This window comes from Schistocerca gregaria, chromosome 2, assembly GCF_023897955.1.
Source record: "Schistocerca gregaria isolate iqSchGreg1 chromosome 2, iqSchGreg1.2, whole genome shotgun sequence".
NCBI lineage: Eukaryota > Metazoa > Arthropoda > Insecta > Orthoptera > Acrididae > Schistocerca > Schistocerca gregaria.
This window is the reverse complement of record NC_064921.1, coordinates 1,020,653,180-1,020,679,549: the sequence shown is the minus strand read 5'-3', so window position 1 is coordinate 1,020,679,549 and position 26,370 is coordinate 1,020,653,180. Positions and strand designations below refer to the sequence as shown.

General features: G+C 39.9%; 1 protein-coding gene across 1 annotated transcript; it reads left to right on the top strand.

The window, feature by feature from the left end:
• The first annotated feature begins 3,340 nt into the window (after positions 1 to 3,340).
• Positions 3,341 to 24,835, top strand: LOC126335516 (DNA-directed RNA polymerase II subunit RPB7). Its single transcript, XM_049998874.1, has 8 exons — positions 3,341 to 3,531; positions 3,952 to 4,061; positions 4,138 to 4,297; positions 6,043 to 6,093; positions 24,164 to 24,229; positions 24,374 to 24,445; positions 24,524 to 24,557; positions 24,646 to 24,835. Exons 1-8 carry the CDS (start codon positions 3,520 to 3,522, stop codon positions 24,660 to 24,662), a joined length of 522 nt encoding a protein of 173 aa, XP_049854831.1. The 5' UTR covers positions 3,341 to 3,519; the 3' UTR covers positions 24,663 to 24,835.
• Positions 24,836 to 26,370: the final 1,535 nt, after the last annotated feature.

Below are 26,370 nucleotides of genomic sequence, written 5' to 3'. Positions count from 1 at the left end.
ACTATGGGATGTCGCTGCCGACCAATCAGAAGCCATCTTTGGGCTATACAAAGCCATCACAGCAGCACTTTTGACAGCCAGTAGCTCCTGACAAACACAATGGTGGTAACAGTTGAAAGCCCAAGGCTTCTTTACCCTGAACTCCTGAGGCAAGAAGTCTGAGAATGTTTTGTAGAGTAAAATAATATATTGAAAACAAGGTGTGGTACGTCACAATGTAATATGTAATTGATAATGGAGCAGTAACTGTTCCAATTAACTTCAAGAAGTTAAGTGTTGTGTGCTGCTGGGGTTAGTGCTAGGCCTTTTGTTACTCATTTTGCACACTTATGATCTGCTACAGTCAATACAAGACAGGGTCATTACATATGCTGATGTCACATTCAATGTAGCACGTAGCATTACTTTGCAAGAACTGGGAGAAAAATGGAAACAGAACAAATGATAATATATATTTCAGTGAACAATTTATCTATGTATGGCTTTTAGTCATTTTACATACAGATATATATCAATAAAACTGTTGAAAGTGACAAAATAAATCTAATGGCACGTGACTCATTTCCCTAGCAAAAAGTTAGCCATGAATTGTAAGATTTTGTAGCAGATGAATATATGATGTATGCACCACACAACGAAAAGCTTTTCTCAAAAATAACCTCTAATGTTTTAATTAGAAAAATGCCTAACACTGTAAATAAAGATATTTTACTAAAAAAATGTTGTTCGGTGTTCTTCCCAAATAAGTAGACTTAGTATATTGACAGTTCCCTTATTATACATATATGACTCAATTTTATTTATGAAAAAAACTGCAGTCCGTTTTTCAGTGTGGATGTACATGATCATAAAACAAGGAATATAAATGTGTGCCAAACAGATGGCAAAAGGTTGTGACTAATGTGTAAGATCCTACAAATACAGGTTGAATTGTGTTCAAAATACTTCTTCTTTGTATATAGAGTATATGATTTTAAGAAAAAAATTAAAATGGTTTCTACTTTTAATGTGTCCATACAGTGTTAAGGAAAACAAACAAAGGCAGTATGATAGTTACATATTAGCAAAATTTGTTATGGTATAAGTATGGAAATGTATAGGACTAATTTATGGGAAAAAAATTAATGCTCTTGAGGTAGTTTTATGATGTAGTGTGGTTGATTATCTTTTCTTTTCAGTGTTTTGGAAAAAGCGCATGTAAAATTTCCACATGACCAGCCACATCGAACAGATACTGATAGTTGAAGATTTTCTCACACACTGATATGTGTACAGCCCTTTTAACTACATAGTCCCTTTATGTGGGAGCATGGGACAAAACGTTTGTTCCATTAAACAGTATTTTATGTTTGTTTGTGAGGCTGTGCTCCACAACCGCAGATAACTCCAGTTCTCAATGTCTTTTGATGTTCTGGACTAAACAGTCAGCAATTGTGAGGATGGACTGACTGATGTAATTGCTTCCACACTCACAAGGGATGTTTTAAATCCCAGGAATTCTGAGGCTCTTAATCCAGAAAAATGGACAGGGTCCAGGGAGGATGATCTATCAGATCTATTTTTCGACTTCCTGAGAAGATAAAGGAGATGCTACACCCTGTTAAGGACAGTTCTGGCCTCAGAATTCGTAGAATTTACAACATCCCTTGTGAGTGCACAAGCAGAGATATTCGTCGCAATGTTTACGCTATTTTTGAGACTGGTGGCGCCACCAGCGCAAACGTTGACACCATCTGCGACACCATGACGTAACTACCGAAGGATCAGAAGGCGTCTATGGGCTATATGAGGCCTCCACAGCATCAGTTTTGAGTCAGTTGTTCCTGACAAAGTCGATGGAGGTGCTCGTCGAGAGCTCAACATTTTGAACTGAACTGATGTTCCAAGAAGTCCAAGAATTTTTATATGCCATTGCCATCATCAAAAACTTGCTTCTCCTATTATTTTATTAATAATGTGCTTCTGAGTCTTCTACTATGTTGTTGTTTGCATTTGCTGCACAATCTTTCCATGACCGATCCAACATCTTATTTGGGTGCTGCAAGTTTTGCTGATGTGTACTAGCTGCTTGGAGTTCCAACAGACAGTCTGGTTGGGCCCTGGCAGTACTCATAACAGCAAAGCTCACAGAAACTGAAGACGAAGGCTGGATTGGTCGTCGAAATATTGTGCAAAAAATGGAAACAACAACTTGGTAGAACATCCAGAAGCACACTATTAATCGAATATGCCGAGAAAACTGGTAGATGACAATTATTTTATTATATGTGATTTTCTTCTTCTTTCGTAGCATAGCTTTGAAGTTTCTCTAACAGTGTATTGTGGGATATACAGTCAAATACCTTGGAAAGATCCATGAAGAGGGCGCAGATTTTACTGTTAACAATGTGCCTTAATCAGAAATGTTAAAATTTTTGATTCAGTACTAGTTAGCCTGTCCTTTCTTATTCCGCACTGTCCTTTGTGTAATATTTTTTGTTTTTGAATGCAATTTGTTATCCTACTTTCGTGGTTATGTTCATTATGATGGATAAAACATTTTGCATAAAGAGCATAAAGGAACTGATTACCTTGAAATTAAAACTGAAGAAACATATCCTCTCCGTATGTTGGCGTAAGGTAAATAATATTTGCAGGAAATTCATAGAAAAAAGCTAAATTAAACCATTTATTTGTCACACAGAGGAATATTATGAAGAAAAAATAATAAATAAAATAGATGTGTATGGTCATGTGAAAATTTTACATGCGCTTTTTCCAAAATAGAGTATGTCGCTTGTTAGCATCATTCCACATGAAAGCCACACAACTGGTACAAAATAAATGCCCTCTGTAGCACAACACTGCGCATTAAATTTGCCTCTTACTACTTCTTGGATCCGTGTTATAAATAAATCCTCCCCCAATCTGTTGAGATGTAAGCCATGGGATGTGTGGAATCTTCTTCCTACGCAACTTAAGTCCACAACTGTAACATTTTTAAATCTCGTGAATATATTAAGGCTCTGTTTATTTGTGCTTCGTACTTCTTTATTTACAAACGACCAGATTGGCAAGTCATGTCGATGTTGAACAGAGAAGACGATCACGTTTGGACTTCTCAGCTCATGTGGCTTTCTTTTCAGTTGAGATCACTGTGTCTTTCGTTTCGTTTGTTGCAACATAATTTGTTCCCACTAATAACTCGAAAAAGTCGTTATTTGTAGTCACTGTTTTCATGTCATCGTTCATCGAAGTCACTGCCTGAAATTTTGCGCCTGGTGTCACTAGGCTAGTTATTTTGGTTTTCTGTGAGAGATAACATATCATTGGGGCCATGTGGTAGTCATATCCTTGGTAGTAATGACTTTACCCATGAATATCTTTGAACTGTTTACAATAGGTTTGTCGTTTCACGTTTTGTTTGTATTTGATGTTGAGGTGTAGTGTGCCGTTGGTGTGACTTGGTATTTCGGAGATGCTGTGACGCTGTATAATAAACTGTTTTGTCCAGCAAGCGGTTTAACACACTCTTTAATAATGTTTTACCACGTAAGTGCCAAGAACAACGTTGATATTGATGTTAATGCTCTTCTGGTTCCTCGGGATTCATAAATTTTTCCCGGTTTCGATTCCAGGCGGGGTCAGGGATTTTCTGTGCCTCGTGATGATTGGGTGTTGTGTGATGTCCTTAGGTTAGTTAGGTTTATGTAGTTCTAAGCTCTAGGGGACTGATGACCATAGATGTTAAGTCCCATAGTGCTCAGAGCCATAAATTTTTGATAGTGTATTCATTTATCGACTCGGTTTGAGTTGTTGATGGTACATTTAATAATAAGATTCAGTTTCTCACGACCCAAAATTTCAGTGACATTGATTTCGCGTTCAACATTGTTGTACACATTACCGTTGAGCGGTGTTATATATTCCTTCAGTAATTCGGTAGCAGCAGTATGTTTTATTAACTTTCAGATCTCCTTGGAGCATGAGATTCTACTTCATCCACGGTATTTTGGACCACAGCTTATTGAAACCGTGAAACAGAAGTTATATACGGAGGTTGAAGGAACTTGCACGGGAAAGTAAGCAACATTTTGTTTTACTGTGATGCTTTTGTATTAGCAACAACATGTATTATATTTAATTTCCTTTTTCCAGGTATGGTTTTGTAATAGCCGTTACAACAATAGATCATATAGGTGCTGGCCTCATACAGCCGGGCCAGGGCTTCGTTGTTTATCCTGTTAAATATAAGGCTATTGTGTTTAGGCCTTTTAAAGGAGAAGTTCTTGACGCTGTCGTCACACAAGTAAACAAGGTATAAACGTCTTTAAATAATAACCGTTTGCAAACAACACGATATACAGTTAAACACCCGTAAAAATAGTTTAATTTCTGGAACAATACCTTGTAATCTAAATGAAACAAATTTGCTTTCGAAAGTATCTGCTGTTGTGCATGAAACTAAATCGTGTTTAAAAAGTATTTTGACAGTCACTGATGTTTCCATCATGACTGAAACATCCTTTGCAAGATGTTTTTCACTCATTTGCAGATTTTTTCTTTTTAGCTGTTGTTAGATTAGGCCTATTGAATTTTATTTCTCTGAATTACTTTATTTGGAAGGATTTTTTTTACTTGATGTTAAGGTTGTATTCAGATTATGCACGTTTTATTTCTAAAGTTCTGTGAGCTACTTAATCCTGGAATTAAATACTGAGTTTCACTCTTGCGTATGTGTAGGTTAACACTATATCACGGAAAAAGAGAGAGGGAAAGCAAGCAGCCTTTGACCACAGGAGGTATTCTGTTTTGGTTGTTTTATTTTCGCATTTAAATATACATTCAGCTCTTAGTTCAAAATCTCAAAGCCATGTCCTGAAACTGTTTTTTTGTCACTAGGCAGTGCCCCAGATTACCACAAAGCCGTAACTCAACAAACACACACACATCATACTAACACATGTAAGTTTACTGGATAGTGGAGGTTTAAACCTTTGAAATGCATTGTGACTATAAATACAAAATGACTGGCGATAGTAAACTTTTTTCATTTGGTATCAATAACAGTCTCGGTAAAGCTTAACCTAAAATGTTTGCATTTAAAGAAGAGTCTACTGTAAAATTTGCTGTCATGAGGAACACACATTTATTAGTTGATTGAAATGCTCTTAACTCTGTTGTGGGTGACTGGAGAGAAAGAGTAGCAGCTTTACCAGAGGAGGTAAATCATGCTGATACTACATCCTCCTTATTGTCACATGTTTGTCTAAAGAGAAATCAGTCTGTAAGCATTCATCACCCATGTAGGGGTGATGACTAATTGACATCCTGTCACTATTGCTCAAGTCACTAAACTCAGACATTAATTTATTTTAAATGAACTCTAATTTGGTTTCAGAAATCTGTGGGTGAAGATATTTTACATATTAACTACAACTGAAACTTTCAGTGTTGTGGGTTAAAGTACTGTGTGCACACTGCAGCTTGGTACTTTGTGCAGGGCATTCTAGATGTTGGTTTAATGGATTCTCCTAATTCCTCTGTATCCATCACCCACTGCAATGAATGCAAAGCTACAGAGCACATATAGTTCAATGTATTTATCATTATAAACAATATGTAATGAAACACAACATTTATGTTAACACCTTTGTCAGATATTGAAAATGTAACTGTTTCTGTGGTTTTTGGTTTACAGTGTAGGGAAAGGGTTCTGGCAATTTCCCAGACTTCGTAATCTTCATGAAAGTTCTGTTAATACAGCAATTTTTAGTCTATAGCAGTTCAAAGGAATTAATATATGAGTTGTAATTTGGTCAGCTACGATCAGAATGCGAGAAGAAAAAAATGGTTTCAGCATAAGCCCCTGTCAGTATGTACTTATTGCTAATAAGTAGGTGGCTGTAACCTATCCAGATTCCTTACGTTGTGAGTAATATTGTCTTGTATGTTTACTTTCTCTTTCCTGGACTAATTTTAGCTACAGGTGATTAGTATAGAGTGTGAGTGCCTTTCATTTTATTGAACATCACTGAGGTTTCTAAACCATTACTTTTTCAGGTTGGGATGTTTGCCGAGATTGGTCCGTTGTCGTGCTTCATTTCACATCATGTAAGTTTAACTTTCTGTACAGAAATTTTAGATAATCTACTGTGTTTATGTTTTCCTAGATGAAGAGTGTAGAGGGGTTTTCAAAATAACTTTTTGCTTAATTAATTGGATATGTACCTAGTAAATCTCTTAAAACCTGATGGCTATTCTTGTAGATGACAACACTCTTTCAATACTAACAATATTCAGAGTGTAGTAAAACTTAATGGTGTGCCCTGTGCTCTAACTTTGAAATGTATGTTGTTAACGTCTACCACAAGCTGTCATTGGAGATTATGATGGTGAAACGGGTGATGTGTATAGAAGTACCACTTTAACTGAGTAGGTGCTAGGTGCAATCAGAGTGGATTTTTGGACAAAAGCACTTCTGTTTGCAGGGACAAATACAAACAAGTAAAGAATAATATTGCCCAATTTTCACTTTATTCTTTTGTCACAGCTTGGTGTTTCTTGCTTTGATATGTAAACTGCAGGACGCCAGATGCAAGAAAACAAAAGATGAAACTATTAAGTTGCAAGCTGTTTTAGCTTCTGTCTGTACTACAGATGTCTATCACCACAACAAATATTTCACTTTCATATGTGTTGGCTTTGCCAATCACAACCAAATTGTAACCTTCCATTGTAACATAGACATTGTGGTGTACTTGAATGTCAGTCTGTCAGAATATAGATTTAATATTCACATTCATTGGTTTCGCCTTTATTGATACATACCCAAACAACAATGAACAGATGGAAATCACAGTGCAGCTGTCACCTTCCAACCTTGTGCCATGCTGAGGTCAGTCTGTTACCGAAACATAGGTTCTGCCTTTTTGGTAAAATCACTAATAAAATTGTAACACAGTGCGAACGTGCTGTACATATCAATAAGAAAAACCTGTATAAGTGGCAGAGATTACAGTGCTCTTATGCTGTCAACAACTCTTCCCCAGCTTACTGCTGTTGACAGTTTGTGTCCATTGGCTGTAACCAATTGGGTCATAGTATACAGTAGCCAGTGAGAATAATTGAATCTGATGACTTGTTTCGGTCGAAGTTCCTTTGTTTTTTTGTGTGGGTGGCACGAGATTGGCGATTGTTGATCTGGCTGTTACGGATATAAAGTTGGTTAGTTGTTTTTGTATTTCTTGGGTTGTATGTTTCTTGGAATAGGACATAGTGTGAGCCATTTTGGGAAGAGCACCTTACCTAGTGTCTCCGGTGTGTGCCCTCCTAGTACCTTGCATCTTTTCCTTCATGTCGTTGACTGATGCTAGGGTACATAGCCAGCCCGTGTGGTGGGGTCGCTATGTGCCCTTTTGGTTGAGTCCCCTGAAAACACAGGGATCACATTTCTGATACCTGAGCTGTGACCTCCTCATATAAGCCTAGGAGTGGTTGCTTGTCATCCTGGAGCATCGGAACTCCTGGCAATGGCCACTGTGCCAGATGTCCCTTGCTGTGGCTGGGTGGCGCCCGTGGGAAGAGCCCCTGATTGGAGTGTGTGGCATTAGGGCGGATGCTATGCAAATGAAACGCTTGTGGATCCAGAACTCTGGCCGTTCTTCTATGGACGTCTCTTTGAGTGGAAATGATTCTTTTAGTGGTTATTTTGTGCCCCTTCAGCTTTCCCCACCATGGCTACCACCTGGGAGGAGGGTCAGACTCGTCGGCTAGGGGTGAAACCTTTACCCCACTTTCTGGTTTGCACCAGGATTGATGGGGACACTTTCACCAATACCAAACCTTTATTTTTTGTAGAACACATTGAAGACGAGTTTGGCAAAGTGGACACCCTGAGCAAGATGCTGTCAGGTTCGCTGTTGATCAAAACTGCTTCAGCTGTCCAGTCTGTGGCCCTTCGTGCCTGTGACCATCTTGGCACAATTCCTGTGTCCATTACCCCCCTCCTCCCCACCAGTCTTTGAATATGGTTCAAGGTGTAATTTTTCACAGGGACCTAATCCTTCAAACTGATGAGGAACTTAGGGACAATCTAGGACGGCATGGTGTTCACTTTGTTCAGCGTATTCAGGAGGGCCCGAAGGACAATCGAATTGATACTGGTGCCTTTATCCTGGCATTTTAAAGGGATACTCTCCCTGAGAAGGTCAAGATTATGGTTTATCGATGTGACATGAGGCTGTACATCCCACTACGTATGAGATATTTTAAGTGCTTGCGTTCTGGACACACGTCTTCCCACTGTTCAAAGACCCCTCTCTCTGGTGACTGTGGACATCCAGTCCATAAGGGTAGTTGCTTCGTCCCCCCTCCTGTGTGTGTTAATTGTCATAGCGATCGATCTCCACATTCACCAGATTGCCCAGTTCATAACAAGGAAAAGAAGATACAGAAGTATAAGTCCCTTGATAGTCTAACTTACAATGAGGCTCGTAAGTATGCACGTCTTCATCCTGTGTCAGTGATGTCTAGCTATAGTTTAGTTACATCTTCACCCCGTCCGTAACCCAGTCCCGAACCCCTCTCCTCCCCCCCCCCCCCTCCCTCTTCCCTGCGGTTCCCACACCCTCCCCTCCAGGCGCCGCTCCTCCTCCCCAGTCCGGGAAATGTTCCACTTCTTTGACCCCAGTTCTTTGATGTCTGCCAGTGAAGGACACCCCCCCCCCCCCCTTTCCCGGCACCTTCCAGGCCAAAGGTCTGGTGCCACATGACGACTACGAAAACCACGGACTGTGCCCCCCCCCCCCCCACTCCAGGTCATCCGCTCTCTTTCTGTTTTAGATCTTGCTGCAGCTGGCTCATTTTTGCGGCACAGCCCTCCTCAATCTCAAACAGAAAAGAAGAAGAAGAAGGATAAGTCTTGGGACAAGGAGCCTCTGGTGTTGCCAAAGGTCTCGGTCCCACCTTTGCAACCTGACTCTGACCTGCTGTTCATGGATGTCACCCCCTCCTTGTCAGTGATGAATGGTGACCTGGTGGCATGACTGCTTTTGCCTGTTCACCCCCCATTTGAATCATTGTGTGGTTATCCAATGCAATTGGAATGGGTATTACCATCACCTTCTGAAGTTGAAATCCCTTATTTCGTTTTACTCTGCTGCTTGTGTGGTTCTACAGGAATCTCATTTTACTGATGATCACTCAACGAGTCACCTTGTGTTTCATGCTTTCTGTCAAAATCGGGTCGGCCCCCTGCGGGCCTCTGGTGGTGTTTGTACGTTGGTCCATACGGACGTTGCTAGCATGTGGCTTCCTCTTCAAACTACATTGGAAGCAGTTGCTATTAGGATCCACCTGAATTTTAGGGTCACAGTTTGCAATCTGTATCTTCCTCGTGACAGGACTCTTACACCTGCTGCCTTAACTGCCCTTCTTCAGTAATTTCCTCCTCCCTTCCTCCTTGCCGGAAATTTTAATGCTCATCATCCCTTGTGGGGCAGTGCATTTCCATCTAGTCAGGGTCTTCTCACAGACCAGTTTCTTGCAGACCACGACTTGTGCCTTCTTTATGATGGCTCCCCTACCCATTTCAATGCCGGTCATGGTACCTTTTCTGCCATTGATCTTTCTCTTTCTTCTCCCTCCCTCCTCCCTTCATTACACTGGTTGCTACATAACGACCTTTGCAATAGTGACAGCTTTCCATTGATTCTCTCGTTCCCTTCCCACTCCCCATTGGACAGGTTACCTCATTGGTCTTTCTAACGCACCGATTGGTCACTATATACTGCACAGGTCGTGTTTTTCTCCCTTTGTTGAGTCGTATAGATGACGTCCTACGTGATGTGTCTGATGTGATTATTCGTGTGCTAGCCTTTCTATCCCACGATCATCTGGACCATTTCGCTGCTGACAAGTCCCATGGTGGAGTATGGCCATTGCCATCCATGATCGCCGTCAAGCTTTGCAACACCTTAGAGGCACCCATTACCTTGCTTCTATTGTCCCTATGTCATGGGTATGGGCTACACTTCGCTCTCTCCAAGTTTGCCATTGGTAGTCTATCCTCCCAGGCCTTGCCCTCCTGGATGGCCTGTACACGGACCTATTGATTCTTATGGAACATCTTGCAACCTGTTCAGCATCAACCTCCTATCTGGCTGCTTTCCTTCACCAGAAACAGTGGGCCGAAGCTTCCGCCTTATGTTTTACCCCTTGGCAGTCAGAATCTTACAACAAACCTTTTACTGAATGGGAAGTTTCTTCCACACTTTCTTCTTCTCATGATACGGCCCCTGGCCCAGACTCCATTCATAACCAATTGCTTCAACATCTCAGTGCCCACGACAACATCTTCTCCGGATGCTTACCACATTTGTCTCCAGGGTGACTTCCTTTCTCAATGGAGGGATAGCATTGTGGTTCGCATCCCTAAGCCTGGTAAGAACCCTCTGTTTGTCGAAAGCTATTGGCCAATTAGTCTGACAAAAACTGTTTGCAAGTTACTTGAATAGATGGTAGCTCGTTGGCTCAATTGGGTCCTCGAATCTCGGTGTGTATTGTCCCCTTACCAGTGTAGCTTCAGAGAGGGACAGTCTCCGATTGATCATTTACTTCCCTGGGAATCCGCAGTTCGGCAGGCTTTTTCCCAGTGCCGCCATTTGGTTGCAGTATTTTTCTACCTTCACAAGGCCTATGATCGGTTTGGCACCATCGTATCTTTCTTACGCTTCATGAGTGGGGTCTTTGGGGCCCACTCCCGATTGTTATCTGCCAGTTCCTGTTCCATCGGTTGTTCGGGTTGGTACTGTTTTTAGTTCTCCACGGACCCAGGAGCATGGCATCCCACAGGGTTTCGTATTGAGTGTACTTCTTTTCCTCATTGCTGTAGATGGACTTGTGGTTTCCGTTGGTCCTTTGGTCACACTTGCTCTGTATGTGGATGATTTCTGCATTTGGGTTAGTTCCTCTTCAATGGCCTCTGCAGAGTGGCAGCTTCAGGGTGCTATATGGTTTGCCTCTGCATGGACCCTCTCACACGGGTTTCAATTCTCTCCTTTAAAATCGCTGGTGGTCCACTTCTGTTGCCGTATTACGGTCTGCCCCGATCCAGAGCTCTACCTCGATGCGCAACGATTACCTGTGGTCCCACAGCTTCATTTCCTGTGTCTTCTTTTTGACAACAAGCTCGCTTTGCTGCTTCGTATCGGAGTTCTGAAGATAGGGTGTTTCCCTAAACTCAGTGTCCATCTCTTCCTTGCCCATACCTCTTGGGGTGTGGATCGTTCCACTCTTCTCCACCTTTATCGGGATTTAGTGCTGTCTCGCTTGGACTATGGTTATTAAGTTAATGGTTTGGCTGCTCCTTCCACACTGTGCCTCCTGGATCTGGTCCACCATCATGGTATTTGTTTGGCCATCAGTGCCTTCCCTACTAGCCCTGTCGGTAGTTTCCTGGCTGAAGTTGGAATCTCTCCCCACCACCCCTCCACCCCTCCCTTTCTGTTCGGCAGTCCCTGCTTCTGGTTTCTTATGCAATCGCTGTCTATTCCTCTTCCACTCATCCTTCCTATTCTATCTTTGTCCCAGACCAAGGACATCGCCCACCTGATTCCCGCTGTCGGGTGTGCCTACCGCTTGCATCTCTTCACTGTGATTTTGAGCTTTCTTCTTTGTCTCGCCTGTACTGCATCAGAGGTGCTATATTTCCTGCCTCTAGCATAGCCTTGGGATTGCCCACTTGCTGACTTCCCTCCTTTTGTTTTCACCATTGACAACATGACTACACTTTTATGTTTTTTAACCTTTTATCGTTATGACTCTTCTGAGATGTAAATCCGTCCGAATGGACCACCTTTGAAACAGGGCACTGATGACCTTGCTTTGTGGTCCCTCCTTCCACCCCAATCAACCAACCAACCAATCTATCTTAGTTCTTTCTCAAGTGATACATGTTCGCTGTGCTGCCTATTTTGCAGGTACATACAGGGCCTCATCTAGTGTTGTGGCTGCACAGCAGCAACACTCCCTGCCACTGCAATCTGTCAGTCAGAGTACAATGTTATCACTGAAAATATTTGGTTACGAAACTTTGATTTAAACTTTATAACGGGCGCCCAGGTACTTCACCTATTTGGAGTATAGAACAGATGTTGAGACTATATCTTGTCAAATTAGAGGCAGCCAGTGGGAGGACAGCATGTACCCAATGCACAGCTGTTAACTAGATTTGTCTGGACCTGGAATTCTCAGTGAAATTTTGTTTTCATTTATTTATTTTATGTTTGGGTAGTCATCCTCAATATTTGAACCAAATGCAGCCATTAAATTAGCCACATGAAGAAACTGTGAAGTTTAGCTTTCCATGTGTATGAAAGTGTGCATGTAATACGCCTGTACTTTGCATGGAATAACATGCCAACACAAGGTCTTAGTACTGTATATGGAATTTTTTCCACTAAAAGTCATAGAAAGTCACCTTGGAATGAGGTTGGAGAAGTGACAAGTAGTGAGAGCAATCTTGCAACTGCCAGAATAGGCAGATTCTTATGCCTATAGATCTGTTTCAATTCTGCAGTGAGAGCATTTATGGTAGTGAAAGAGATATATTAACATCGGATCTCCATCCTGTACAATATGATGCATGCATTTATGAGAGATAGTGGAGGATAGGTTTCACTAAGCAGAAGGCGGCTTTAACAAATCTTATCCGCCCACCTGGCACAGAACATACATTTTACTGGTCATCAAATAGTGACAAGTTGTGGGTTCGGAACGTCATATTATTTCAGTTATTCCAACTTCATCAGTGACATTAGTGACAGTGGAGGCCTAGTTTTTCACTTGATATTCAATAGAAAATTAATAAAGCCTCCAAAAACAAAAAACAAAAGCTTGAAATTATCATAAGTGCAGGATCCTAAAAGGAAACCCCTTCTAGCTTTTGATGTTTCTTTAAAAAATGGTTCACCTGAATTGGGATCCGGTGCCAAGGAAATTCAGCTGTGGCTGCTGTTGCACAAGTGTTGAGCCTGACCCCTGTGGCAAAGGGGATTCTGATTTTCTCAGTTTAAAAGAAACCAGTGGTTGTCAAGCCATCATGGGCCATGGTGACACATCTATAAAATTTTTCATTAGTACACTTACGTTCCATATAAACTGTGAAGGATCTAAACACAAAATATCCTATACATTAAACTATAATTAAACTAGCACAGCCTTAGCATTGTTGTGGTCTTCAGTCCAGAGACTGGTTTGATGCAGCTCTCCATGCTACTTTGATTCTGTGCAAGCCTCTTCATCTCTGAATAACTACTGTAACCTGCATCCTTCTGAATCTGCTTAGAGTATTTAACTCTTGGTCTCCCTCTACAATTTATGCCTCCACACTTCCTTCCAATACTAAATTGGTGATCCCTTCTGGTCAAGTTGTGCCACAAATTGCTTTTCTCCCCAATTGTATTCAGTACCTTTAATAATGAATAGGAAAATAGGAATGCGGGTAAGCTACTACAAACAGCATAGTGAACGCATTATTGTGGCCAAGATAGATACGAAGCCCACACCTACTACAGTAGTACAAGTTTATATGCCAACTAGCTCTGCAGATGATGAAGAAATTGAAGAAATGTACGATGACATAAAAGAAATTATTCAGATAGTGAAGGGAGACGAAAATTTAATAGTAATGGGTGACTGGAATTCGAGTGTAGGAAAAGGGAGGGAAGGAAACATAGTAGGTGAATATGGTTTGGGGCTAAGAAATGAAAGAGGAAGCCGCCTAGTAGAATTTTGCACAGAGCACAACTTAATCATAGCTAACACTTGGTTTAAGAATCATGAAAGAAGGTTGTATACGTGGAAGAACCCTGGAGATACTAAAAGGTATCAGATAGATTATATAATGGTAAGACAGAGATTTAGGAACCAGGTTTTAAGTTGTAAGACATTTCCAGGGGCAGATGTGGACTCTGACCACAATCTATTGGTTATGACCTGTAGATTAAAACTGAAGAAACTGCAAAAATGTGATGAGAAATTAAGGAGATGGGACCTGGATAAACTGAAAGAACCAGAGGTTGTACAGAGTTTCAGAGAGAGCATAAGGGAACAATTGACAGGAATAGGGGAAAGAAATACAGTAGAAGAAGAATGGGTAGCTCTGAGGGATGTAGTAGTGAAGGCAGCAGAGGATAAAGTAGGTACAAAGACGAGGGCTGCTAGAAATCCTTGGGTAACAGAAGAAATATTGAATTTAATTGATGAAAGGAGAAAATATAAAAATGCAGTAAATGAAGCAGGCAAAAAGGAATACAAACGTCTCAAAAATGAGATCGACAGGAAGTGCAAAATGGCTAAACAGGGATGGCTAGAGGACAAATGTAAGGATGTAGAAGATTATCTCACTAGGGGTAAGATAGATACGGCCTACAGGAAAATTAAAGAGACCTTTGGAGAGAAGAGAACCATGTGTATGAATATCAAGAGCTCAGATGGCAGCCCAGTTCTAAGCAAAGAAGGGAAGGCAGAAAGGTGGAAGGAGTATATAGAAGGTTTATACAAGGGCGATGTACTTGAGGACAATATTATGGAAATAGAAGAGGATGTAGATGAAGACGAAATGGGAGATACGATACTGCGTGAAGAGTTTGACAGAGCACTGAAAGACCTGAGTCGAAACAAGGCCCCCGGAGTAGACAACATTCCATTAGAACTACTGACAGCCTTGGGAGAGCCAGTCATGACAAAACTCTACCAGCTGGTGAGCAAGATGTATGAGACAGGCGAAATACCCTCAGACTTCAAGAAGAATATAATAATTCCAATCCCAAAGAAAGCAGGTGCTGACAGATGTGAAAATTACTGAACTATCAGTTTAATAAGCCACGGCTGCAAAACACTAATGCGAATTCTTTACAGACGAATGGAAAAACTGGTAGATGCAGACCTCGGGGAGGATCAGTTTGGATTCCGTCGAAATGTTGGAACACGTGAGGCAATACTGACCTTACGACTTATCTTAGAAGAAAGATTAAGAAAAGGCAAACCTACGTTTCTAGCATTTGTAGACTTAGAGAAAGCTTTTGACAATGTTGACTGGAATACTCTTTTTCAGATTCTAAAGGTGGCAGGGGTAAAATACAGGGAGCGAAAGGCTATTTATAATTTGTACAGAAACCAGATGGCAGTAATAAGAGTCGAGGGGCATGAAAGGGAAGCAGTGGTTGGGAAAGGAGTGAGACAGGGTTGTAGCCTCTCCCCGATGTTATTCAATCTGTACATTGAGCAAGCAGTAAAGGAAACAAAAGAAAAATTTGGAGTAGGTATTAAAATTCATGGAGACGAAGTAAAAACTTTGAGGTTCGCCGATGACATTGTAATTCTGTCAGAGACGGCAAAGGACTTGGAAGAGCAGTTGAACGGAATGGACAGTGTCTTGAAAGGAGGATATAAGATGAACATTAACAAAAGCAAAACGAGGATAATGGAATATAGTCAGATTAAATCGGGTGATGCTGAGGGAATTAGATTAGGAAATGAGACACTTAAAGTAGTAAAGGAGTTTTGCTATTTAGGAAGTAAAATAACTGATGATGGTCGAAGTAGAGAGGATATAAAATGTAGACTGGCAATGGCAAGGAAAGCGTTTCTGAAGAAGAGAAATTTGTTAACATCGAATATAGATTTATGTATCAGGAAGTCCTTTCTGAAAGTATTTGTTTGGAGTGTAGCCATGTATGGAAGTGAAACATGGACGATAACTAGTTTGGACAAGAAGAGAATAGAAGCTTTCGAAATGTGGCGCTACAGAAGAATACTGAAGATAAGGTGGATAGATCACGTAACTAATGAGGAGGTATTGAATAGGATTGGGGAGAAGAGAAGTTTGTGGCACAACTTGACTAGAAGAAGGGATCGGTTGGTAGGACATGTTTTGAGGCATCAAGGGATCACAAATTTAGCATTGGAGGGCAGCGCGGAGGGTAAAAATCGTAGAGGGAGACCGAGAGATGAGTACACTAAGCAGATTCAGAAGGATGTAGGTTGCAGTAGGTACTGGGAGATGAAGCAGCTTGCACAGGATAGAGTAGCATGGAGAGCTGCATCAAACCAGTCTCAGGACTGAAGACAACAACAAACAACAACCTACTCATTATTTATATGATCTACCCATCTAATCTTGAGCATTCTTCTGTAGCACCACATATCGAAAGCTTCTATTCTCCTCTTGTCTAAACTAGTTATCTTCCATGTTTCGCTTCCATACATGGCTACACTCCATAAAAATACTTTCAGACAAACTAAAAATGAATCCTTAAAAAAAAAAAAAGTCATGCAGACTGTTATTACCAAGATTTATATAATGTGACAGTGATGTAAAGCTTGAAGGCAGTTTATGTGTTGCAGCTGTTCTGCAACAATTTTATTACAAGATATCCACCTTGCTAATGCACAGCTAAATTTTAAACTTTAGTACTAGTTTGAGTATGTACCTATTACAACAGGAAATATGGCTGAAATATTTCATGATGAATTGCAATGGCAGATGTCCTTTTTTCATATAATTTTTCGAGTTCTACTGACTTGGGCCCACTTTATGTTTATCAGTACTTTTGATATTACCTTCCCCATACACAGCTAAACAATTTTAAAACATAGTAAGCAATATCAGATTTAATTGGGGTATCAGTAGAACATAGGCACATTTTCACATTGCCTCCAATTTGTTGCCACTTTTTAGGGCCTTATATGCTCACATCGCAATACTAAGACCTTGTGTTAGTAAATGACATGCAAAGTTCCAGGCTTATTACACACTTACTTCCAAATATGAAAAAGGTAAACTTATTATTAAACTTAAGTGAGTGCAAAAAGTTGTGGAAGATGGCCTGTTTTTGTTTCTTTCAAGGAAATATCGTCAGAAGTGGTGTAACTCAAAGTTACGGGAAACTCAGGGTTGGGCTGTTGGAAGCTGTGCTGTGGGATCAAACAGATAGCAGCTATATATATGCAAGTATTAAATTGCCAAAAGTAAAACTGTACCAATGTTTATCGGAAATATGTAGAAATGTTCACACAAAATTTCATCAAAATTCAAATTCATCATTGGGGACCCTTTCGGCCACTTGGTGAGGATTGGGCCTACATCTACATCTACATCTACATGACTACTCTGCAATTCACATTTAAGTGCTTGGCAGAGGGTTCATCGAACCACAATCATACTATCTCTCTACTATTCCACTCCCGAACAGCGAGCGGGAAAAACGAACACCTAAACCTTTCTGTTCGAGCTCTGATTTCTCTTATTTTATTTTGATGATCATTCCTACCTATGTAGGTTGGGCTCAACAAAATATTTTCGCATTCGGAAGAGAAAGTTGGTGACTGAAATTTCGTAAAAAGGTCTCGCCGCGACGAAAAACGTCTATGCTTTAATGACTTCCATCCCAACTCGTGTATCATATCTGCCACACTCTCTCCCCTATAACTTGATAATACAAAACGAGCTGCCCTTTTTTGCACCCTTTCGATGTCCTCCGTCAATCCCACCTGGTAAGGATCCCACACTGCGCAGCAATATTCTAACAGAGGACGAACGAGTGTAGTGTAAGCTGTCTCTTTAGTGGACTTGTTGCATCTTCTAAGTGTCCTGCCAATGAAACGCAACCTTTGGCTCGCCTTCCCAACAATATTATCTAGTGGTCCTTCCAACTGAAGTTGTTCGTAATTTTAACACCCAGGTACTTAGTTGAATTGACAGCCTTGAGAATTGTACTATTTATCGAGTAATCGAATTCCAACGGATTTCTTTTGGAACTCATGTGGATCATCTCACACTTTTCGTTATTTAGCGTCATCTGCCACCTGACACACCATACAGCAATCTTTTCTAAATCGCTTGCAACTGATACTGGTCTTCGGATGACCTTACTAGACGGTAAATTACAGCATCATCTGCGAACAGTCTAAGAGAACTGCTCAGATGGTCACCCAGGTCATTTATATAGATCAGGAGCAGTAGAGGTCCCAGGACGCTTCCCTGGGGAACACCTGATATCACTTCAGTTTTACTCGATGATTTGCCGTCTATTACTACGAACTGCGACCTTCCTGATAGGAAATCGCGAATCCAGTCGCACAACTGAGACGATACCCCATAGCTCCGTAGCTTGATTAGAAGTCGCTTATGAGGAATGGTGTCAAAAGCTTTCCGGCAATCTAGAAATACGGAATCAACTTGAGATCCCCTGTCGATAGCGGCCATTACTTTGTGCGAATAAAGAGCTATGTAATGATTCATGAATACAGTTTCGCCTTTTCTTCAACAATTTCCATTTGTTTCCTTTGTGTCTGTTACATTTTCATGTAGTCTGTTATTGTCCTGGTGGCATGTCTCTGACTTACTTCAGTTGGACAAAAATAAATCTTAAACATACAGCTGTGCTGTAGACTTGGTCGCTCCAGAGTCTTGTGTGTGGCTGTCTTAACAGATGCATCATAGTTTCTCAGACTTTCAGCAAATCAGTTCGCCTTTCATGCTACTGATTTCAAATGTTTTGTGACTGACTTAAAATGCTGTAAGTTCTTGAGGTTTGCTGTCGAATCCTAAAATCATCTCAGTTCGATATGTCAGTGATCCAACTGTTTGCCATCTTCAGGAGACTGCTACTTCTGCTCACAAGTCCCATTGAGAACTGATGCCAGGCTGCAAATTCACGTCCTTTATAGGCGTCCGTACTGTTCACGGCGCATGCGCCGCCCATCACGGTTGCTGCCTTCCAAGACTGGGCAGGTGATGCCGCCCTTAGTAGAACACTGGTGGGAATGATATATCGTACTTGGGGATGATTTTTGAACAGTCTGACTGGCTGTACCGAAGAAAGTTCGTTTTTGATGCGGGATAGTACAAGATTCCGTGGCCTACTAAGAGGAAACCCATTGTCTCTATTAATTAAATTACCTGCCACCTAATTTCAATTGCCTCTTTATAGACACTGTTCCAAATCCCGAAAGTGTTAGCAACTATAACATTTTTGTCAATTTCATACCATGTTCCTCATTTAAGCAGTATTCTGCGACTCCCAATTTTTCCGGCTGTTGTAGCCTTTTCCTCACACCTGTCATGAACTGTGTGAATCGAACGGCCGATATAAGCCTTTCCTCACTGACATGGAATTTTGTAAACACAGAGTTTCCTGAGCTCCACATCGTCTTTCACAGAGCCAAGTAGTGCCCTAATCTTGGAAGGTGGAGAGAACACACTCTTAATGTTAAAATTCCTCCAGTCTTAAACGATATGCCCCCAGCATAAAGAATAAGGGCCACCGATCTATGTTCCTCATCATGCGCCTCCAATGACGGTCCAAACTCGATAGTCTGACGAATCTGCTTCTCAAAGTATCCATTTTCCTTGAAAACAGCCATCAAATGCGCAAGTTCTTGGCTTAAGCTGTCTGCGCCAGAAATGGCATATGTTGCATACCAAAGTCCTAAGGACGCCTACTGCGTTGGTGTGGTGGCTGACAACTCTTAGAATCCGCTCCCGGGATTGTAATGACTCCTTACCCTCTCCCTTAAAACCCACATCATTTCGTCTTTCCCTCTCCTTCCCTCTTTCCTGATGAAGCAACCAGGGGTTGTGAAAGTTTGAATATTTGTGTGTGTGTGTTTTTTATTGTGTCTGTCAACATACCAGCGCTTTCTTGTTTGGTAAGTTAAAGCAAGAAATGTTTTGAAGAAAGATGTCAAGAAAGCAACAATGTTGCCATTAAGAGAGAACATCATCAATTTGTAGCCCTCGGTTCATATCAGCTAAGTTTCTGTTGACACAGTGGTTCAACCTTGCTAAATCTGAAACCGACAGAGATGTTAGCTGACCATTACAATGCTTGTATGTATGATAATGGATGGTGCATCAGCAACATTATTGACATATAATTGGAACAAAATGATGCACTGATAAAATTTATGCATTCCACCCCATTCATTTATTTTATTCGCCTGAGAGGCAAGATGCTTGTTGGGTACCAGAACAACACATCATTTCCATGCTCTCTGTTCTTTCAGAATCATCACCTGGCTGACAGCGTCCACTTTCAGAAAATTAACTGCAGAAAGTGGCTCAAAAATTTTGAAAAATGTAAACTGCAATGTTGAGAATTTTAAAATAAAAATTGATATTACTTTTTGCTTGCAGCCTATGTGAAATACTTCTACAGATTTGGGATCAGAGATAAGATAGTTAGCAAATGGCTTTATAAGGAAACAGATACCATCAGAAGGCTTTGGAACCTAAATTAAGAATCCAAATTACTGGCTTAGTATCCTGGATGACGAAACCCACCTGTAGCTTGTACTGCTCAGCTGTCGAGCGTGAGCCCTATGACGAGGCGGTTGATGGCTCATCTTCTTGAACTGGTGGTGACAATTTCATCATGGACCAGTGCGATATAGTGAGGCATTACTTGTCAGCTTAAAAATAAAAACCAAATGCAACAGGACATGGATAACAGTTTTCTGCAGTGTGTTCCTTTGTGATGGTACATTAACACAAATTTGTCCATCATTTTTATGTATTATTAGTGCATATTGGAAAATTGAACGTGATTTTCTGAATGCTTGAAAACATGCTTCTCTTTCCATCTGTGATTCGTTTAAAATCAGTTATGGAAAACAGATTTTATAAAAGCAATCTGAATGTGATCTGTTTTTGTAATTATTACGAAACTAAAGTTTGAACTAATTTTGAAGAAATTTGGAAAGCAGTACGCAAATGATATTTTACGCTGAGGTGACAAAGGTCATTGGCTAGTGATACACACATATACAAGTGGCGGTAGTATAGAGTACAGGAGATATAGAAGGACAGTGAATTGGTGGAGCTATCGTTTGTAGTCTGGTGATTCATGTGAAAAGGTTTCTGATGAGATTATTACAGCACAATATGAAGTAACAGACTTTGAATGAGGAATGGTAGTTGGAGCTAAACACGTGGGACTGTCCATTTCAGAAATTGTGAAGGAATTCAATATTTTGATTTCAGGAATTACCTCTCACCACCGACAATGCAGTGGCCAACGGCCTTCACTTATCGACCAGGAGCAGCGGTATTTGCGTAGAGTTATCAGTTCTAACACACGAGCAACACTGCTTGAAATAACTGCAGAAGTCAATGTGGTACATACGACGAATGTATCCATTAAGATGGTGTGGCAAAATTTGATGTTAATGGACTATGGCAGCAGATGCCTGACGCAACATCACCTGCTGTGCTTCACCTGGGCTCATAACCATATCAGTTGGCCTGATCAGATGAGTCCTGATTTCAGCTGGTAAGAGCTGATGATAGGATTCAAGTGTGGCACAGACCCCACAAAACTATGGACCCAAGTTGTCAACAAGGTACCGTATAAGCTGGCAGTGGCTGCGTAATGGTTTGGGCTGTGTTAATATGAAATGGACTGGCCCTCTGGTCCAACTGAATTGATCATTGTCTGGAAATGGTTATGTTTGGCTACTTGGAGACCATTTTCAGCCATTATGGACTTCATTCCCAAACAACCATAGAATTTTGTGGATGACAATGTGCCATGTCACTGTGCCACTATTATTCACGATTCGTCTGAAGATCATTGTGGACAATTTGAGCAAATGATTTGGCCATCTGGATCGTACTATGTGAGTCCCAACAAACATTTATGGAACACAATCGAGATGTCAGTTGATGCACAAAAGTGTTCAGTGGCAACACTTTAGCAATTGTGGATAGCTGTAGAGGCACCATAGCTCAGTATTTTTGCAGGGGATATCCAGTGACTTGTTGAGTCTGTGCCATGTCGAGCTGCTGCACTATTCTGGGCAAAGTGAGGTCCAACATAATATTAGGCGGTATACCATAACTTTTGTTATCTCACTGCATATTGTAATTCCATTTGTTGCTAAGTCGTTGTGTCCAAAGTTTCATGTTTATGATGCCTTTAATCAGTGAGATATAAGAAATCAAAGTGAAAACTTTATTCATAGCCTGATTTTTCTGGCTACTTTGTCCCTGTTAATGCAACACTGTTAGTTCATGTTGTAAATTAAACCTATTGTTTGGAAGGGGGCTTAAAGTGTTGTTTAATATGAGACTGGTTTGAAGCTTTAACAGAAAGTGGTATTTGTAAAAGAAGTGTTGAATATACCGTATTTTCACATTTTCACAAGAATCGTCTTTTCCACAAATTTGTATGTTATTGGAAAATAGCAGGCAAATGAAATTTTATATTACATGTCCTTGTGCTACAGAGCTATTGCACATTAAGTTTCACATTCAGGAAGCATTTACTCTACAAGATGCAAGAATTCAAAGTTTACAGTTTTTTTTCTTTATGTTAAATTGAGGGATTTTCTAATGAGTCCAGTTGGAACAGTTTTCAAGAATATAGTTTTTTTTTTTTTTTTTTTTTTTTTTGCAAAATCAGGTTGAAAATGCTGTTTTTTCGACTTTTCACATAATTTACTCAGTCTTGAAAGTGGCACATAAATGAAAGCTTATATTTGAGAATCTTGTGTTGTTAAGTTACTACATGCCAAGTTTTATGTTCGTCATTCCTACAATCCCAGAGGCATAAGAGGTCAAATTATGAAAATTTTTTGAGTGGTTTTACCTAAAAATTTTCTTGCTGGATATGGCTGGTAAAATTTGTTTGATTATTATTCTTAAGAGAAAGCATGAAGGACTACAAGGTGGACAAATTTTATTTCTTTCAACAAAATATTCTTTGCGATATAACAGCTCGAAGTCACCAGAAATTCACATTTGCTCTGTACAAAGTCGCACGTGTAGTCAAACAAGTGACTATATCTTGACCAGTATTGCTTTGATGAATGTTAAAAACTTTACCAATGTTCAATGGGAACATGTGTGGATGTTCACATAAGATTTCATTGAAACTCTTGATGGTCGAGCAGGGACGCCTAGGTGAGTCAACATGGAATGATCTGTAGGCAATAATACTGGACAAAAGTAACTATTTATTTTTACATTTTTCATAGGTTGCTTTGTAGTTTTAGCTTGTGTAATGAAAAATTCCGTGTTTGTGGTGTGACTGTAGAAGTTGAGCTGCATTACAAATCAGTCTAATAGCACCTGTAAAGAATTGTCTTTTCTGACCAGTGTTAATGCACTACAGGGTTCAATAATTATTCCACATCTGTTCTTGCTACAAGTAAATGGTATTTCTGCTTTTATCAATATATTTGTTTATTTTTCTTTATGAGTCAGGCATTACATTTAACTTCATCTCTCAACATGTGGTTCATGAACATGTTACAATTGTTGTTGTTGTTGTTGTTGTTGGTTCCCCCCCCCCCCCCCCCCCCCCTCGTCTCTCCGCACTTGGCAGCCTATTAAATGAGGGGGAGACACTAATTGCATGGTAGGACACATCTTCACAATTTATGTGATAGAGTAATGGAAAATAAAACAGTTTTAAGTATATTTGCTTGTCCATATTTGTGACAACCTGAAATAGAAATATCATCATATGTGTCCTACCAAATGCAAATCGTGTTCTGTATGGGATAGTTAATTCTGAAATGGAAATGTTTGTAGGTGAGCCTGCTTTGTATGTTTTCATCTGTGGGTCATGTAAATCAGTCGTTCCCATTAAGATCAGCACTTACTGGCATGTTATTCATTAACAAAAATGTACAGTGAAGAGTGTGTGGTTTCACACTGATGAACCTATTGTTCAGAAATCCCTAAGCAGTTAGACATGTTAACAATGGCTTCATTGGCTCCCCTCTGTGATGTCTCACTGATGACCTATGATTATGTTGGAATAAATGTATCACTCATCAGTATAGTTTTTGAACAAAGAAGAGTTTCCCAGTACACAACTTAACTTTGTTTTGGTATGCAGCTACAATAACAAACTTGCATACTGTCTCTATAACAAGTAAACATGGAAATCAAGTTTCCTGACAGATTAAAGCTGTATGTTGTATGAGGACTTGAATGCAGATCTTTGCCCTTCACAGCCAAAATTATATTCTGTATCATCGTGTAATGATTTAAGGCTCTAATATGACAGTGCTGTCACCAACCTATCTCTCTGTCATCAAATTATACTTTTGTCTCTAGGAAGAGCCTAAATATCTTTAACCTTTTTTTTTTTTTTTTTTTTTGTTGCAGTCAATTCCTGCAGATATACAGTTCTGCCCCAATTCAAATCCAGCTTGCTACAAATCAAAGGAAGAAGTAAGTGTAACTAAGTTATAATTTGTTGAAGTTTGACATGATTGGTAAATACAAATTGCACATTACATTACTTCAGAATACATCAGATATGTGTTGTGAATTAATCTGAGTTTTAAAATATATTTACGATTTCTGTGTTTGTAGGATATTGTTATAAATCAGGATGATGAAATTCGATTGAAGATTGTTGGCACACGTGTTGATGCCTCAGGAATTGTAAGTAACCATTGTAGTAGTTACTTTCTCCATGTTTTTTCAGTGTAGGGATAATGAATATTTTATTTTTTATTTCAGTTTGCAATTGGGACATTGATGGATGACTATTTGGGTAAGTTTATGTTTTAACTGATGTAGCAGATACTTCAATTTTAAATTAAAAATAATATTTTGATCAATTTTATTGAAATATTTTTCAGGTCTTGTGGGCAACTGATCTCATTCCAGGGAGTGGCCAGTGGTGTCTTTTTTAAAATATTATTTTGTATAATCTGATGCCTATCGCTTGATAAGGTGTTAGTTTGCAATGAATGTGAAATGTTTGTAAAATCTGAACTCATCAGAAACTTCTGTGAAGGAACTGTTACATTATATTAATTATGGAGTACATATCATTATTTTTCTTGTGTGTGTGTGTGTGTGTGTGTGTGTGTGTGTAAGTACCACTCATCTACAGTTATGGTGACCATTAAGTTTAGATAAGCTTTTATCAACTCCTGGCTGAAAGCAAGGGGGAACTACAACTCTTATTTTTCTCAAGGGCATGCAGCTCTGCTGTGTATGGCTTAATGATAGTGACATCCGCTTGTGTAAAATAATCTGGAGACAAAATAGTCCCCCATTTAGATCTGTGGGGAAGGGGGAGGGACTACAAACGAGAATGTCACCAGCAAAAACAAAACTGGTGTTCTGCTGGTTGGAGTGTGAAATATTAGAGCCATTAACTGAGTAGGTAGGTTAGAAAATGTGACTAGGGAAATGGATATGTTGAAGTTGGATTTAGTGAGAATTAGTGAAGTGTGATGGCTGGAAGAATAGGATTTCTGGTCAGGTGAGTGCAGATTTTGTGTTGAAGTAATCTAACTGCTGTGTGTGCTCAGCACCTCCTGGTCAGTTTTGAACAGAAAATATTTGGAGAAAGTTCTTGAAAGCTTGTCACTGTTCTGCCCATTGATTAGTCATCGTCATGATTTCCAAAACCTTTAACTGTTGATGGTGTAGATACATCTTGTGGGAGATTGCTGATCTATTGATCAGCTTGGTGCATAAAAATTCCCTTAAGATCATCTGAAGCACATTTTGTGTGTCAAAGAGCCTCTAAGCGAGCCCAGCTTATTCTATCTAATGACAGTAATGCTAAATTTTAAATTATTTTCCTTTCATGTTTGAAGTTCATATGTACTTATTGGCCCCTGCTTAAAAAAGGTCCAAAATGCTTAAAAAGGTGTATTTAGTTGCTAGTTAGCATATTAATTTATAAATAATTTGGAACAGATGACTTGGCATGCAATGCAACAGGGCAAACTGACACAGTTCTATGTGATTTAATCCTCTGCAACACAAATTTTATTTTTAGTCATAACAAAAAAACTAACAGAGCTACAATCAATATGTTTCTGCAGACAGAAAGGTTCATATTTATGAGACCTCTGCCTGATACTAAATATTACAGCGAAAGTAATTAATGCTGCATAATTTCCAATTTTTTGAACTGGAATATAAGTTTGTGTCATTGAAAAATCTGTCACATTCCCTACTCTTCTAAATGGAAACAAACAAAGTTAAAATGGTTGGTAGGTAAAATGTTGCCATCACAAGTTTTAAAGTAAACCAAAGTTTACCATCCAATCATCCAACACATTCAAAAATCTTTTGCTATGTCATTTTGTCATTCCATGTCACCTTGGTATACTTTCCCTAGCATGAGTGACAATGGTTAAACCTCACATTGCTTGAAATTCTGGGTAGCTACCTGCCAAAATATAGCACCTTTTGAGGTTCGAGTGGCTATAAGGCAAGCGTGCAGCAAAAAGTGTCCCCTACTACGACAGTGTTTCTGGTGTGTTGATCACACAGAGTGATTGGGACTGTAATGACAGAGTTTCTCACAGATCTGTATCCTTCCATCTCCAGTACCTTTTAAA